This window comes from Harpia harpyja, chromosome 9, assembly GCF_026419915.1.
Source record: "Harpia harpyja isolate bHarHar1 chromosome 9, bHarHar1 primary haplotype, whole genome shotgun sequence".
Taxonomy (NCBI): domain Eukaryota; kingdom Metazoa; phylum Chordata; class Aves; order Accipitriformes; family Accipitridae; genus Harpia; species Harpia harpyja.
In genome coordinates this window covers 2,753,586-2,771,206 of record NC_068948.1, presented here as the reverse complement: position 1 = coordinate 2,771,206, position 17,621 = coordinate 2,753,586, and the positions used below count along the sequence as shown (strand labels likewise).

The following is a 17,621-nucleotide window of genomic DNA, read 5'->3' as shown; positions in this document are numbered from 1 at the left end:
AGACAAGCAGGGCTCACTGGAGTAAACCTGGCTTCTGGAACATGACAAATTACAGCTGTTATTAGATTAACACTACCAGGTCTGGAGCCAAGAACCACACTGATGGACAGGGCTGCTTAGGAATCGAACAGTTTTTTCTCAGACTCCCAGAGCTACTCAAAAGGACGATCCTTGTATTCTTGCAGAGCAGTCGGCTGCCGGGATCCTGTGCTGTGAAGCGTCCTCCTAACCCAGCCTGTTTTGGACTCCTTGGGATTTTTGCATTTTGGCTCTATGTGCTCCCCGCCCCCCCCACCCCGCACCTTCCACACCAGAGTCCCTTCAGCACTACATTAACATTAGTAAAATTAAACCTTCAAATTTCCCCCTTGTCAGGCAATATCAATGCTACCATTTTGCAGGGAGGGGAGAAAAGGCAGACAGGCGCGATGACTCACTGTGTGGCCTCAGGCATGTGCCAAGGCAGAGCCAGGGTATCCATCTCTGCACAGCTCAGTCCTAAACCACCCTCTCAATTACTGTGCAAAAAGAGACACAGACAACAGGCACCCACACTCTGTAAGCAGGGCGAAAATGATCAACCTAGGCAGATTTAGAGCTTCCCACCTGCAGGAAAGACATGGAGCTCATAACCAGGAGCTCGACAGGTCAAACAGCAGATGAGCAAGTGTTCAAAAGCTGCTGCTTTCCCCAGTGCCACCTCAAGGGTCAGCTGCACGGGAGTTCCAGCCCACCCAAAGCTGTGCTCTGACTAATCCCACAGTCAAGACAATTCCAAAGTCCAAGAGAAAGTCTATGTCAAGGTCAGAACCAAAGCCACATCTCCAGCTTCTCAGTCCACTGGATGACCCACCAGATCTCTTCTTCTCTCATGCAAATATAAACATGAGCAGCAAAACCGAGAAGCCAAAGGTTAAGGAAACACTAGCAGAAGACTAGGCTAGATCCACCAAAGATATTTAGACACCTTAACTCCTGTCAAAAACTACCAGGGCTTTTGGCACCTATTTACTTTGATGGGTCTGAATTATTGGCTTGTTTATCCCAAGGAATCTTGAGGCAGCAAATGCCAGTTATCAGGAGTGAAGTTGGCTGTGTGGATAGATACAAGCTGTTTTCTCAAGCAATGGTAAAACTGGGAGATCCTTGTACTGGTCTTGTACAGCCCAGGCAGGAGGAGCCCAGGCAGATGGAGCAACAGGTACTGTTTTGAAGTTGGACATCTACACCCACCATGGTTGGGAGGACAGAGTGCTGTTCACGATACTCTTTCCTTCAGTTAAGTAACACCCATGCTACAAAAATCACATATTAAATAAAATAGCTTTGGCCTCAATAGACTTGGAACACATCTCTCATTTCTACTTCTTTCTGGAGGCTGTCCTCTCTACCCTTTCTAGGATGGGCACCTCTGTACTCAAGGGAGAGATGAGCAGACAGCTGGGAAATGACAGCACTATACCAGGAGTCAAACTCAGATCATGCTGGCACAGTTCCTCACGGGGTCAACATCATCAACTTCAGAACACATGACAGAATACCAGGTTGGAAGGGACCTCGACGATCATCTGGCCCAACCTTTCTTGGCAAAAGCACAGTCTAGACAAGATGGCCCATCACTTACTTGATCTGCTCCCAGGTCTTGGTAGCCAAATGCAGAACCCAGAGATCCTTGTAATGATAGAACTGTTCCCCGTTGGGAGATGCAAACTCCCCGCCAAATACCCACAGCTGCCCGCCGGCTGTGGGCACCACTGCCGCCTGCCAGGAGAAGGAAGAGCTGGATCAGACAAGGGTTCAGAAACCAGAGACACGAGAGCTTTATCAGTCAAATGTGCAGCTGCCTCCAAACACCAGCGAGCAGACAAGTAGCAGTGGCTGCTGCTGCCTTGCTTGGCAACAGCAGCTCTCTGGGGCTGAAGGAAGGGGAATTTTAAATGCAAGTTACTCGTTATTGAGCACACCTTCCCTATAGCAAAGGGAAGTTGGTCAAGGAGCTGGGGTCTTCCCACCTCCTAGCATCTTGAGTTCCAGTTCTACAAATTCAAAGTTCCCTGGGAAGCATCTTGAGATTTAGTTTAACAACAATTGTTCAAATCTCTCTGTTCACCAAAAGGAAAGCCCTCCACAGCTAAGGCTCAGCAACATTCATGCATCCTTTAGTCACATAAATAGTATCCTGCAGAAGACATACTGGGGCTCATGAACTCTTAGCCATGGGAGGAACAGGGACACTTCCTGCCTCCAAGACACATCTAACATCCCAGCACTGGGCAGGCAGAGTAATCAGGGAAAAGCCTTTTGGAAAAGACCATTAACAGTGCACAATTGCCCTTTGCAGGTTTTGTAGATTATAAAACAATAAACAGTAAAGAAACCAATCTGCAGCACAAGTCCAAACCTGATGCTTCCCAAGACCTGAAAAGCATTACTGCTTCCTCTGAAGAAAAAAAAAAAAACAAACAAACCACCAACCAAAAAAAACCCCAAACACAGAACGAAATGGGCAGCATCTGGACAATAGGAGACTGTTACTGCTCTGATTAGGGCAAGTAGCAGAGAGAAGAGTATCAAAGGGGTTTGGGTTTGAGGTTTTTTTGCACAGAGCAGCACCAAAACACTGTTGCGATGCAAGCTGACAGTTAAAAGTAGGGAGAGAAGAGCAAGACTTTACTTCATTGAAATTATCTGTGTAAGGACTAAGGAAGAAGGAAGGAATCCCAAAAAGGAAACTGTGACTGTGCAAATTTCTTCCTTGACTGGGACATCTTGAGTTGTTTACACTATAAACAAATTCTTCCATGTGTGTTTTTTCTAGGGTACCCATCACAGATCAACATTGGGATAATGAGCTCTTTCTTCAGAAGGGCTTCATTACCTGCCTATCTTTCCCAGCAAACAGCAAAGTAGATTTTTAGCATCCGACACATGACCATGCCCTGACATAAACCAGCCTATACATGCAATGATTAAACACATGAGAAAATACAGGGTGTGTTTGCAAGCAGGATTTGTGGGAACATGAAGTTACCTAAACAAAGGGTATACATGCTTGATTTTCATGAGTATCTAGAGCTTAAAAGCTTAAGGGGAAGGTACATATAACAGCCCGCTCATACTTGTGCATGACCTTTTGAAGAGCTGTCTCGAAATTCATTACCCAGCCAAGCTTTTTCCTTAAACAACTGACAACACCCATCCATAGCTATTCTCACCTCAGCTCTGTTGAACTGATGTAATGAAGCCAGTGTAACTCAGAGGATCGCGTGTCAGAGACCACAGGTGACAAATAAGACTGAAAACATGCACATACAGACCCACGGACACGCTTCTCTTTACCCTTGAGCTAATGCAGAGTATGCGTTAAAAATAGTCACAAGGAAGACAACAAACCAGTCAACTAATGAGGCTGAACTGTCTCCTGTGCGACTATAATTAATTATGAGAGAAAACTTCTTGTTGAAGCAGGACTTCTCAGATAGGTTTCTCATTTTATTTTTGTTGTAATCCAGTTGCAGCTCCCTGATGCGCAGGCTGCCTGCTCAGTTCAGATTCAGCTGCTAGACAGCCACCTGCTGGCTACCAACACCCAAACAAGCACCTCTCAACTCCACACCCACAAAGCAACCTCCTTTTCACCTAGGGAAATGAGTGAATTTATGGTCTCCTTGTGGAATTTGGCCTCTGAAATCAAGTTCTATTTTCAGCACCACAAGGTAGCCCAAAAATCAAGTCAGAACCTTTCAATTCAAGAAAGAACACACAGCTCAGAGCAAGACTGGCATTTAGGCGTAGCATAACAAGGGTATAAGAACCTATCCAGGGCATTAGATCTTACCAGAAAGCTCTAAAGAGCTTTAGCCACGGGTAGGAAAATAACACTCCCATCCTGTACGGCAGCTTTTGAAATGTACCAGTCACCCAGCCACTTGCTGCGACAGGTAAGATAATCTATCAGACAGCTGGTGAGGGCCAAAGACCTGCAAAAAATACAAGTCTTTGGTCCAGTTTCTAATGTGCAGGTGTTCACATAAAGTAAACAAACCCAAATCCTTCATCATCACAACCAGCCAGTGACCTTAATGACACAGGCACCAGAGAGGTGAATTCTAGGGGAGTGTCATGGTATCCCAGAGAAAATTTAGACAACTTTCTCTATTGCCTTTGCAGACAAAAGAAAAACAGCCCATCTGCCAAGGAAAAAAAATCACAACCCAAAGACAGGACACAGTCAGTGCCAGCAGTCCATCGTGTTGTACAGTTGGGACGCTTGGCAAAGCCCAACTGCTACATGCTAGTCGGGATACCCTATAGTAATGGGTCTTTCACATTGCTGGAGTGGCAGTATCTGTAATGCCCATAGATGTAGGCCTGTGGGCATTAAGGAAATAATCATGCATAGGAACTCTGCCATTCATAGCACTTTGGTCAAATTCAAAGTTATACCCTGACCAGCATTTTGAAAATTCAGTGCCATCCTGGGATTATGGATGGTTGACCTGGTCCCTGTATAATGCAGCAAAGGGAGTCCATCTTCAAAACAAGTCTCCCCCATGAGTCCCGCTTGAGTCCTGCTGACCCAACAGATACAACCCCAAATCTTCACTCCACACTTAACATTTCCAGAGGCCACCCAGTGGTCAGAAAGCACAAGCACCTTGGACAGGCTTGTACAGGCCCCCTCAGCAGAAGAGATGAAGTGACACCATTGGCAGCCCATTACAAGGAGAATGAAAGGAAGCCAGAAACCCTCAGAGGAAAAAAAAAAGCAAACCAACTCACATCCATCTTTAGCACAGCATTAGAATAATTCCAACTGCTGCTCTGGCACTCAGTACTTTACCTGGTGAGCACATCGCCTTGGTGGTGGGTTGGGGATCTCTACTTTAGACCAGCTGTTCTTTCGGATGTTGTAAATATACAGTTCATTATACAGGTATGTCTGTTAGAGAGGAAGAGAAAATACACATCACCACAGCTCTCCATTGGACAGGGTCATTTTGTCCAAGCACAGGCACCCCTGAGGGTTATCTGTGAGTTTGGGGGAGAAGGAGCACAGCACCAGCTTTGCAAAGCAACAGTTCACCTGCCTCATCAGGCAGGGAAGGAAGACAACAACTTCCTCCACTAGATTGGGAGTCAGCAGCTTCCTCAGAGTGATCCACTGGACTGGGCTGTTCTTTCCCAAACCCTTGGTTAAGCCTGTGACAGCCTGAGATATGAGGACTTAAGAAGTTGGAGCTTAACACAGATGTGTAGGTTAAAGTTGCCCAAACTGCTGCTCAACTCCTGAGACAGGAACAGCTTAACGTAGTGAAGCAAGCAGAATTAGTTTTGCACATCACATTGCGTTATCCTAAGGCAGCCAAATATCATTGGCAGACTTGAATTTTCAAGCTACAGTATGTACAGCTTCTTAGGGTCATAAAGACCAGTTTGTCTCCAGGAGCACAATAAACACTTGCAACTTGCAGAAATTCAGTAACAAGAGTGCCCACTTGCAAATATTTGCTACTGTACACATCTCCAAGGCAGGCAATGCCTTGCCAGCAGCAAAACTGCAGAAGTATCTTGTTTTGAAAGGTAGAGGATAGAGATTCTTCAACAGTTATCAAAAGTGAGGGGCAGATATGGCTACAATTAAGTCTGGAGAAATTATGAAGCCCTGAAATATTTATGCTGAGACAATCACTCTAACTCCTTAATGGGTTCTAGCATGTCTCCTTCCTGCCAACTGTTCAGGCATGAGACAGTATCACGGCAGAATTAAAAGGCTATTTTGCCCTCATTCAGGGACAAATACATATTTTATGACTGCTGCCTTGAATTTCGCCTCAAATGAGACTCATGCAAATTACAGTAAAAGCCAGGGAGAGGGTAGAATAAAGAAATGGAAGTATACATTACTTTTTGGCCATTGAAATATTCACCTCCGAAAAGGATCAACTCATCTTTCTCAGGGTGAGCAGAGAGGGAGCCGTTCAGCCTGCAAAAGAAAGAGGGATGGCCAAAACAGTAGATGTGTAAGAGTCTTGTAAAACTCAGAAGCTTGCAGCCTTTAACTTAGCTAGCACTAGCACCTCTGCCCTCTAGCCACAAAGGTCTCTCCATCATCTGCCAAATTACTAGGCTGTGATATTCACCCCAGGGCTAAAAACTTCTCAAAGAAATTAACTTCTTAAAACTTCCAGCAAGATTAATTTGACACTGTCTGAAATCTTCTCCTATTTTAGGAGCACACGTTACACTGTCATTTAACATGCCTTTTGACGTGAGCTCTTGAATTTTAATGCTGGTGTGTCAAGAACAAAAATTAGTTTTATGAAGGCACAGAACTATGGGTAGAACCGGGCTGTCTCATATCAACTTATCTGCGTCATTATTCTGCAGTCATTACTGGTCATTGCTCATCTACATACCACCAAAGTGTTTTGCACCATGCAGAGACAGATCCCTACCACTCCCAAGGAGGAACTAACTGACCACTGTAACAGCCCTGTGAGATTAACAGTAGTGTACTGACCTGTCCCACTACAGAGAGAGGAAAGCAGGTATCACAGAGAAAGGCATTTATTTAACAAGCCACAGGGAACAGAAATACAGAACCTGTAAGTATGTGGACAAGTGTCTTCTATCTCATGACACATCCTTTTGCCTCTTAAGTCCTTTCAGCTTTCTAGTCCAAATCCAGAACTTCCTCTTAACTTTTATCGTTCCTCAAAAGCCTACAATCTAACACTGCTTTGCCTCCTTTGTGCTGATGGGATGATTAAAAAGGGGATTTTAAGGCCAAAAAAAAGCTTTTGGTCCCTTTTTTAACCAAGGACTCAATATACCAGATATTTTGTAACTCCAGATATCAGCTATGCCAGATATCATGCCTTACACTCTTGGGAAATAACTTTACATAAATAAATGTCATTAAAAGCACCACCAACTGCTGTATAAGTGATAGACAAAGCCTTGTACAATCTCTTACCTGGGTGAGGGGGGTGGGCAGGACGACTCAATTACTTGGGTCTTTTTAGCATCTAAACTCTGGAATTCTGCTATCATGGCTTCAAGATCCTCCTGCAAATAAAAAGCCAGACATAAGTTCCTTGACATGCACAGAGCAAGCCACCTGCACACCACATGAAACCAGTACTCACCCTCACGATTTCCCTTTTTTAAAAAAAATTGTCTGCTTGGGTTCCCTTCATTCAACTACAAGAAATGGATGCTGAGTACTTCCACATATGCTTTAAAGATTGGTCTCCCCTAAAACACTAACAAGTTGCTCAGAAGAGTCCTAAAAGGATGGTATGCAAAGAGCATTTGCTGCACACCTGCTATTCCTGCAGCAGAAACACCGCACAAATCAGCAAGTAAATGCAAATCACTTAAGCCCGAAAAGTGATGAAAAACTATATGCCACAATCTAGCTAGTCCTCTTCTTTGTCTGCAATGGAAAAATGCCTAAATGGAACTGGAAACTCTTTTCTATTCCCAGCTCATACTTTAGGTGGCGAGAAACCTGCACGTATTTTTATTCCCTTTCAACTCCTGTCAACTAAAAAGAAAATCTGCCTCCAAAACTGCAGATACACTGAGTTGCAAGGGCAGAAGCAGGATTGCAGCTCTGGGGAGTTTCCGACTCATGGTCTCTCATACAACCCCCATTGCTCACCACCTCCTTTCAGTTAATCTTTCTGAAGGTGTGGTCAAAGCAGAGATTTCCACAATATGGGGATTTTGCCCCTGCAGCATGGCATCGGCTCTCCCTGCAGCCAATAGACATGTACGCTGGCACTTTCCATGTCTTACGCTTTGCATTATGCTGGTAACACCATGTTTTGACCAGGTAAAGGTAGCTGTTCTGAGGCCTAAATACAAGCACCCACTCTAGGAGTGAGATAAATAAACATTCTCATGTGCTTTTAAGACCAGAAGAAAAGGATGGGGGAGATGGAAGGCAAGAAGGACCCTTAAACGGCATTTTTTCTGTCCTCCTTTTACACCTGCCGTCACACGCTGCACCCAGCCTGTCAGCGATATGGCAAAAGCCTTCCTGGCAGCAGTTTTCATTTCACCCTTTATCCCTTTTTCCGAGTGCCCTCGCCCACAGGCGCTGATGGCTTCGCAGCCCTTCGCCAGGCGCTGACCCGCAGGTGTGAACACCGCTTTTTCACCAGGACCGCCCTAACACTAACCCTAAGAAGTTTCATGAGGCGCGCACTGACCTCAAAACCTCTCCGCCTGCACATCTTCGACCCGGCCGATGGCCTGCGGGCACCCACGGGACTTCAGCGAGTTATAGCCGCTTGCGTTTGGATCCACTGCTTTACTTCCAACCTGAAACACCCCCGTCTCCAACCCACTCCTCCCACCTCCCGTGCCTCCACCGACAGTCCTCCCTTCAGACCCCGTTTCACAAAACGCCCCGAGACCCACAGAGGGCCCGAAGGAGCGCCGCAACGCCCCAGGGGAGGCCCAAGCCCCGCGGGCCGGGGCTACCGGAGCCCCCCCATTCCCGCCACTCACCTCCTCCTTCTTGGCTCTGCGGGACACCTTCCTCTCCATCTTCGCGGCGGTCTTCTCGGCCCCCTTCCCTTTCTTCTCCCGCTTCCCCTTCTTCCCCATGGCTGAAAGGCCGCGCTAGGCCGCGCGGGAAGCACCGCGCTCGCCGCACCGCCCTAGCCGCCCAGGGCGCACCGCGGGGCGGACAGCGGCGCCCGCTTCGGCCCGGCACTTCCAGGCCGCGGCCCGCCTCCTGCCCGAGCGGCCGTGGCCGCGGGGTCCCTCTGCAGGTCGGGCGGACTCGTCGCGGCCGCCATCGGCCTGCTGCCTGCCTTTCCGTGGGGCTGAGGGAATGCGGCGGACAGGGGCTGCCCCGGCCGGGCCCTGTGAGCCCCACCGGGCCGGGGAGAGGCCTTAACGCGGCTCCACACACCGCCTGTCACCCACCCTCAGAGTCCAGACCTCGATTTGACGCGTGTTGCTATTTATTCCTGCCCTGAGGAGACCGTTGAACCTGCAAAATGGCCCCCCACCTCACACAAAATGGCCCCTCCCGGAGAAGCAAAGGGCTTAGGGGTCACCTGAAGGCGTGAGCCAGGCCTGAGAGAGGTGCTACACAGAAATAAAAATGAACCACGGGCTGAATAAATACCTCAGGGATTGGGGGGCTGTGCAGGTGTTTTCATTTTCAGCTGCAGAGTTTTGGAAAGGAGGTTTATCCGGGCCGGTTGCACAGACATGAGGTGGTGGAGAGCTGAAGGGAACGGTGGGTGCTGTGAGGCGATGGCAGACAGCTGCTTTTTTACCTTGGTAGTGGGGAAGGAATGATGATGATTTGGTTTTTTAAGTGGTATTTCACGCAGCTGCTGAGCCCAGGTAAAATTTCTGGGAGAACGCCTACTTCGAACATCTAACCAGCATGTCCACTGTAAATATGAGTTCAAATACATCTTTGAGGTATGAGTTTCCTTTCATCCCCCTGGGCTTCAAAATTGCCTTTGTGATTGTCTCTCACTCCCAGGGATGGAGTACAATCATTGTATTTTTCACCGAATTCCCACAAAACCCCACATTGCCTGGAAGCAGGGTGATTTTCATCACTGGCCAACCCACCGCCTAACCCCAAACCAGCGAGGATACCCACTGAAGGTACAGTTCAACGCCCACCACGTTAACCCAAACATCCAGTATGTGCCCTGGAAATTGCAGGATGGATCCTATGCTTTGAATACCTGCCTACACTTGAACCTCTGATCCTGGAAACACAGCCCTGAAGCATGAAAGGAAGAGCTGGGAAAATACTTTGAGGTTGCGGACAACGTACATCCCAACCAGCATTTTGTTTGTCTGGTTGTTCTGAAAACATTGCGGTTACAACTAAAGCTGCAGTGTGTCAACGTTTATGCGCAGGAAGCGAACAGAAAGCGACGGAGAGACCAGGTCAAGCGAATGGGGCAATTTCTCAGCCGACATAAGACGTGGGAGCTCTGCTGAGTTCCCTGGCGCTACACACAGGCTAGGAAGTCTCCCTGCTGCTTCTTGGTCTTTAACCTCAAAAAGACACCAGTGTGTGAAAACACATCCCATCCTCTCCTGATACCTACAGGAGTTTGGTCACAGATTCCTCTGGGGCCAGATCTTCTTCTAACTCTTTTTAGGGGGACTTTGAAATGAAAAAGGCTGCATCTTTGTGAAACCTGCTCTTGAAGTCTTCACCAGGCATCAGTTTACTGGGGGTTTCACCTCCTGCCCCACCTGTCCCCATTTGCATTGGCCTCTTCGGTGCTGCATCATTCACGGTTATTTCCATAACCGAGTATGCAGAGATCCTCAGCTCTGTGAGCTCAAATTGCGTTCTCAAAACTTTATTTTCCATATTTCTGAGTGTAGTTTCAGATGTTCAGGGTCATTTGGAGCTAGCCACCATGTGGGGAACTGCGTGGGGGTAGAACATTCTTGGTGTGAGTTCTCTGATCTCTTGAACTATATAGTCTAGTTTCTCATGGATTATGTGAAAAAAGAGGATGAAAGGACAAAGAAAACTTTGCACTGCACTTTGAAAATACAAAGCACAATATAAGCATGAAACAGCGCATGAACTTCTCAGGCATAAACATACCCCTGCTCCACCATGGTGAGAAATCCTGCTGTAGCAATGACGGTAATTGTTAAGAGATGTGTCTTCCTTGAAGGGATCCGATGGACACCTTGACTGTATAGATGAGACTAAGGTTGGTGACATGAGAGCACCAATGCCCCAAAACATGAATTTAAGACTCCAAAACTGACTCGGGTGAGCTCTTTTCACAGGCTTCCCATCACCATGAACAGGAGAGGCCACTCCACATTCCCACACGACGTGCACGGATGTACTCCGACATGTTCACACAAACATCTTCACCCAGCTGGGAGACAGATGTGCGCTCCCAAACATGGCTGAGTTCAGGCGCACACACACATGCTCCCACGCACAGATGTCCTCACACTCTCATTTCTGTTACGTCTCAGTTTTTGTTTCCGCTTTGTTTTGAGGAACATAGCATAAGCTCAACTTTGCCTGTGTTTGCACATTTCGTTCTACTGCTATGAAGTTGTCCTATGCTGTTATATCTGGCAGCCCATCTCCAGTTCTGACCTATACAAAGAGCACGTGGTTTTACTTTGTTATTTTTTTATAGTCTGGAATATGCTTATTCAACAGGATGGTAAATCCAGCTGTATCAGCAAAGTAAAGAATAACAGGCATGAAAGCTTCAGAAAAGACTCAAAAGCTTTTTCCCACAAGTCTTCTTTGTGCTCTGACTCTTGATTTATTTTTCCCTTGTTAATGCTTTCTGAAGCCAGTAGCAAGGAAGGAATTAATGACACAGATTAAGCGTGAGGACATGCTGACAGCACAGTAACTAAATCAACCAAAAATGCATTGCAATTGTAGGAAGAGCTGGTGTGTTAGTGTTCTGACGCTGTCTGTATAGAAAGATGAGAATGAAGATAAGCCCTGCAAACAGAGAGAACCATGGGGCTGCTGACTGGGGACTGCTTCAACCATACTGGTAGGATCCACTGCAATCGGATTTTGGTATAGGCCTGTGGAGCAAGAGGAAAGTGCTGCAAGGGAACACAAAGTCATGCCAGCATAATGCCTGGTAATGCCAGCGTGTTGGAAAAGATTTTGGAAGTTTGTTGGGAGGAGGGACAGCTGAATTTAGCAGGCTAAGGGCTCCCGAGAGCTGCATGTGCCCTGGGACACTTCAGGATGCCCAGGAAAAATTATTTTCTTTAAATGCTCTGTGGTGTGTAACTCATGCAGGAAAGCTTCATGTGACAAGTCAAAACCCAGGTGCCTCAGTCTCCTCCAGGCTCAGATTGCAATTTTGCTCCTCTGCTTGTGTAAAATAAGGAAGAGAAAATCACAAAAACTGCTCCCCTGGGCTCTGGTGACAGTGTTTCAAAGTCACTTATCTCCAAAGGCAAATACAGCTGAGGGTCAAGGAAAGCCGTATGCATAGCCAAGGCTCATTTTGGAAAAAGTCCCTCATAACAGAAAGTCTGGGGTTTTATTCTGGCCATGCTCATAGTCCAGCAGAGGCCCCTCAGCCCCAGCTTACACATGTAGCACCTGAAACTGGATTCGGACCAAGCAGGCAGCTGCTGCAAGTCAGCGACGGTACTTTGCTCCGTTCAAGGCTCATTTATAACCAGAAGCTGATAATATCTCATGGCCATTCAATTGGCTTCCTGAATTTTCTGTTTTGAAACTGGTGCTTTAATATCTTGAAAACAGAGGAAGCAGAGGAAGGCAGAGGCTTCCCTGGAGGGAAGTACAAAGCGTGGCTTTATTCAGATACACATCCCAAGGGACATCAATTGAAACCCATCAGCAAATTGTCACACCTGAAGCCACAAATTCTCAGCGAATCTGTGAAAGCCCTTACTTTTGCCATTCCAGTGGGACTTCATTGGGTTTTTTGCGCTTTTGAAAAGAAAACTGCAGAGAATATTAAAAAGCAAGACAGAGGAGAAGAGTGGTTTAGAAACTCACATTTCTGATCATGAATAATGATGCATCAATTTTACATATTCTAGATGGGGATGTTATAGGACTCTGGTATTATAGCACTAATTATTAGCATCAGTACCAGTAATAAGGAAGATGGCAGCTACAGTTAACATAGAGAAAACACCTGGAGGAAAAAAAACCACAGACACAGTAAAATAAATTCTCACCCGAGTCCACCACTGATCTACAGGAAATAAGTAAGAATGTCTCCACCACTGAGCTGGAGGAACTGAGCATGCCTCTCCGCTCTCTGAGCTCTGGTTTTAAATGCAGATGCTTCCATTTCAGCACCGAAATGAACAGCTAATGCCTAAAACAGTAAGTTTGGGTTTAACATCAAACTGAGCCTCTCCACACCATATTTCTGTACATGGGAAGCTTGCCCAGTCTGGCTGTGCTTGCTTTGTTTTTAATGAACTTACTCACAAAGTGCCAGGACAAGAAGCATAGATACAGAGCAGGAAGCATTAATATGTATTTCCTGCTGCAATGTTTCATTCTTCAGCGTCATGCCAGGCTCATTTGTGGGAGATAGCTCTAGGTCTGAAAACAAGGTCATTTTGCACAAGCACCGGTTCTAGCCTTGAAGATGAAATAGAGGAGCCTTGTCAGGGTAGCAAAATACTCAGCTCAGTGACAAGGCTGATCAGCATTTTAAGGGTGGCCGTGCACTGGGAGAAATATATACTTGCTGATTTGTGTAAAACAGCTGAAACTGCCTACAAGGGTGATGAGTGAATGCTGATTGCCTTGTGCTGCCAAGGGATCCTGTTCATGGGGCACGCACCTTTTCTTCCAGCGAGTGGTGCAAGACTGCTGAATTATTTCAGCTGTTCACTGTGAACAGCTGCCACATGAGAAAGGTCTGCTCCCACTGTTTACTGAACATGTCTTTCCAATTTACCACCATGCTTATAAGCACCAGAATTCAGAATTTCTTTTCAAAGAAAGGTTTTGCTAACTTTATACAAGCACACGTGCATGTACACACATATAAGTAAGCATAGGAGGACAGGACTCTTGGAGGAACTAATGTTTTCATGCTATTTGAGTCAGCCTCTGCAAACTTCCTCATAGAGCAGCCGAATTCTTCTGCATGTGTCACTGCCTTCTTTTGCTTGTCCTTTTTCAGACATCATGGATTGCTGCAGGGACTGGTCTTTGCCTCCGTTGTTTCATCAGAGCAGCTTTGATGGTGGTATTTCAAGTGTGTAGGGTGTCCGCGGTGTCACTGAGCCATGGCAGTATTTACCAGCCCAGCCTTGAAGCTGCTCCTGATTAAAATGCTCCAGCAGCTGCACAGAAAATCTCTGTCCAGCTATTGTCATGTCTTTCTGTGACATTGGCCCCCACAATCTGTTTGAGTCAGTGTGCCAGTTCCCAGAACGGTGATGAGAAAGCAGAAATCTTGGACTGTCTTTATGTCTGTCCTGGATCTTCATTAATTAGGCTAGTGAACCATTAATTAGGCTACCTAAGCTTCTTTAGAGATGCTTAATCTTCACAGTGGACGGCAGTAGGGTTCACAATAACAGGGATGGAGTCTGGCTCATACCAGCTGAAACTCTTTTTCCTTATCTGTCATTAGGCTTGTTTTGCTCTATTTCCATTTTATTTATGAAGGTTTTGATATTTTTCCACTCATTTATGTACCAAGGTGACGCAGAGGCACTCCTCTTAAATGCCGATCTCATTGCACAGGTCTCTGACTCACCCCATCCTGAGGTCAGGGTTTTGTAGAGAGATTGGGTCCAGGTGCACAATTTGGGGCTTAGCCCCATTCACAGCACCCCAGGTATCTTTGAATCCACTTTGTCCTTTCTAAAGAAAAATATAAATATTTGGGTGAACTGGGTAGAAAATAAGTGAGTAAAAGGAAACCCCAGAAAGCCCGGCGTGAGAAGTGAGGTCTGGACAGAAAAGGTCATATTGCTCATAAGAGCAAAGCAGCCAGAAATACCTTAAAATCCCCTGCCCTTATGTACATAACCGTTTTTTTCCCCCATTATTCAAATTCTAAGTCTGATGCAACCCAGACTGGAATGTAGTAAGACTTGTAATGGCTTTGGTGTCCCACCAGATGTCAGCTCCTCTGCAGAGAAGGGCCCCGAGCCGGCTCCCACCGCACCATGGTGCAAGAATTGCTGAGACGTTGCATCATCTGCGGAGGTGCAGAGCTCTTGCTCGTGGGAAATGGATAACCAAGCCCAGGGCCATGCTTCAGGTTGCGAGGAGAAAAGCAGCGCAACGTACTTAAGTGAATGGAGGTTGTTTAGGTGAAGAAATCCTCTGCATTTCAGTTTCTCCAGCTTTCACTGATTCAGGTAGTGCCTCCCTCTTCTTAAATCCTCAGGAATTAGGTGACAGAGAAAGTGGTTCCAGCAGGGACTCAGTATTAATCCAGTGTTTTTTCTTGCCTAAGAACAAGTCCAAGCACATTTGTTTCACCTAAGGAGACTTATTCTGCCGTGAGGTGCCCAAACAGCCCACGCTTGGTTATTGAGGTACACCATCTCCAGAGCCAGAGCGTGCAGTGGGGTTTGCAGGTGCTGCTCTCTCTTAGACACAAAGGACTGGCCATTGCATACTGTTATCAGTCCTGTTTCCCCTCAGTAGGCAGATACAAGTTCACTTAAAAATAACTGGTGCTCTATTAACACCTAGCCAACACTCAGTTCCCATTACAAACCCCTTCATCACAGGATCTCAGAATATTTTAGAGGAGAGGAGTGTTTCACTTTAATGGAGAAGGAAATACTGGGGGCAAATTATATCCCCAGCAATATGAAGGCAGGCTGTGGCAGAGCTGGGTTTAGTATCTCACCTGGTTTTTGTTGCAATCACCAGGCTAGATACAATACTCTCATTCAAGTGCTCTCAAGCACCAATTTTCCTCCATCAGTTTGTAAGAGAGCACGTCTGCCTGGTCTTGGTGGCTCCCCTGGCTTGCTTTCAAGGGGGGAGAACTTGTAGTCATCTCATAGCAGGTAGGGTGAGGAAGCTGGCTTATATATTAGCAGAGAAAGCTTTAATGTAGACGTTAGAGAAAACTTACTGACTGCCAGGCAAGTGAGGCATGAGAAGAGACTGCCTGGGGCAGCTGTGAAATGTCTAAGACCCTGTGAGGACAATGTCAGCCAAAGATGGTTGGAGCGAGTCGACCTGCCTTGTGGCAAGAGTGGACATGGGTCATTTCTCACTGTTCTCCCATGCCCAACTTTTACAGTTTTTACAACTGAGGAAGTAAAATACAAGGACTGACCCTTAGTGTTTGTCACCTACCTCAGTCCTGATAAAAGTGACATTGATGAAATTAATTCTGTTTTATCTTCACAAAAAGCCACCATCCTGATGGGTGAGTAGGTTTTTCCACAACTGATTAGCGTTTGCTTTTCCTGGTAGTGCTGTGACAGCTGTTGGGATCAGATTATCTACTTACTGCCATACCTGCTGCTGTCACCTTGATTTGACAAGGCTTTACCAGTCTGAGCCATGCACTCTGGAGGAATTTGGTATGTTCTCCTGCTTAGTCAAGTTCAGTCTGGTTTTGTTAGCTCCTCGGTAAAGATAGCTCCATACATCCCTTATCACACTAAACATTTACCCTCAGGAAATGATGACCCTGGCAAGATTCCTTGTGGTTTTGCAAAAGAAAAGAAAATATTTGTTCATTCTCAATGGCTTAAAAAGGTACGCTTGGGTATATTAACCACTCTCATGAGCGGAAATGTTCTCCTAAAGCATTAGCCTTTAGGAGCAGGAGCTGCTGCAGTGGGGTCTGCACTTTAGTTTGATTGTGTTGGTTGTGGTGGGTATGAGAAACCATGCATGGAGCAGGAGACATGGGAGACGCATGCTCCATGGTTGCAATTATATCAAGTTGCCTCTTTCTCACTCTTTCTTGTGAACCCCCAAAAACATAGTGGACCCTCTGGGGATGGTTAGCAATTTAGGGACCATGAAATGTAGACAAAACTCTTTTTTCCTTCCAGCAGAAGACCGTGTTTCATCTACAAAGCCCACCACCTTATCACAATACTGTTCTCTTGCATTGAGTGTTTGGATAGATTCAAACTCCAGCAATTAGTATGATTTAGTTTTTAAAAGATGACATCACATCCACTTCTGAACATGTTTCAGGATGTTTTTACAGACATGATGTAGTAGGTGATTGTCCCATATCTGTCTATCTATCACTGACTTGTTTTTTAAAGAAAAGATTTAATTTTAACCTCAAGCTGCAATCCCAATGAAACTAATATCCATTAACAGTTTTTCTATCACTGTAACATGTACTGTTTTCTCTTGGAAATAACCATCTTGGTTTCCTGACCTATGATGTCATTTCTCTTACCAGAAAAGAAAGAGTCGCATAGGGAAGCAAAAAACAGATCTTGGTGATATGTCACAACGGGCTTTTTTCTGTGCTGTTTGAATGGAAAGCACAGCTTTATTACAAAGATAACCATGTGAAAAACAATCTGACACACCACACATGATCCAGTCTGCTGGTGAAGCAGACGCAAATTAGGTCCCATTTGAAAACCAATATTTACTCTGATACCTGCTGCTTGCTCTGCAGCGCGCTCTGGCAAGGATCAGGAGCGTAAACTGGGTTTCTATGGTGGCTGTTGACACTCAGGCCAGCTTCACGCTTTCCCACAAGATAAACTGTCACATTACAGGACTGAGGTGAAAAGCAACCCAGCCGCACAAGGGAGGGAGTGGGGTCGTGGCTGGGTGCCTGGGTCTGGTGGGCTGCAGGATGCCCATTCTGGTGCTATTCTTTTTGCCCAGACTGTCTGCTGACCAGCCAGCGGAACAGTGGGTTATACTCCCATGCAAAGGGCCAGCTCTGATTTAATACAATTGCTCTTCCCTGCTCTCCAGGTACAAAGTGAGAGAGCAGGACAGGCACCAGGAGGAAGAGCAGGACGCAGGGGATGTATTTGTGCAACATCAGCTGCAGAAGCTGCCCATTCCCCTCTGCTGCCTTCATGGACAGGCTCCTCCTGCTCACTTGTGGTGCTGGGGGATGCTGCTCCACTAAAAAGAGTACACT

General features: G+C 46.2%; 1 protein-coding gene across 6 annotated transcripts in view; it reads right to left on the bottom strand.

Moving 5' to 3' along the window:
* The window catches only part of KLHDC4 (kelch domain containing 4), a 29,079-nt gene extending 20,342 nt beyond the window's left edge, over window positions 1-8,737 (bottom strand). The window contains exons 1-5 of one of the 6 annotated variants that reach the window (XM_052796445.1): window positions 8,524-8,737; window positions 6,980-7,071; window positions 5,908-5,986; window positions 4,844-4,942; window positions 1,625-1,761 (exon numbers count right to left, since the gene is read on the bottom strand). In XM_052796445.1, the coding sequence (XP_052652405.1) occupies window positions 1,625-1,761; window positions 4,844-4,942; window positions 5,908-5,986; window positions 6,980-7,071; window positions 8,524-8,622 (506 nt within the window). In that variant the 5' untranslated portion in view covers window positions 8,623-8,737. Of the gene's footprint in view, window positions 1-1,624; window positions 1,762-3,838; window positions 3,857-4,843; window positions 4,943-5,907; window positions 5,990-6,979; window positions 7,072-8,523 lie in introns of those variants that run through there. The other 5 variants (XM_052796444.1, XM_052796446.1, XM_052796450.1 and 2 more) reach the window with 5 other exon arrangements.
* Between the last annotated feature and the right edge of the window lie 8,884 nt (window positions 8,738-17,621).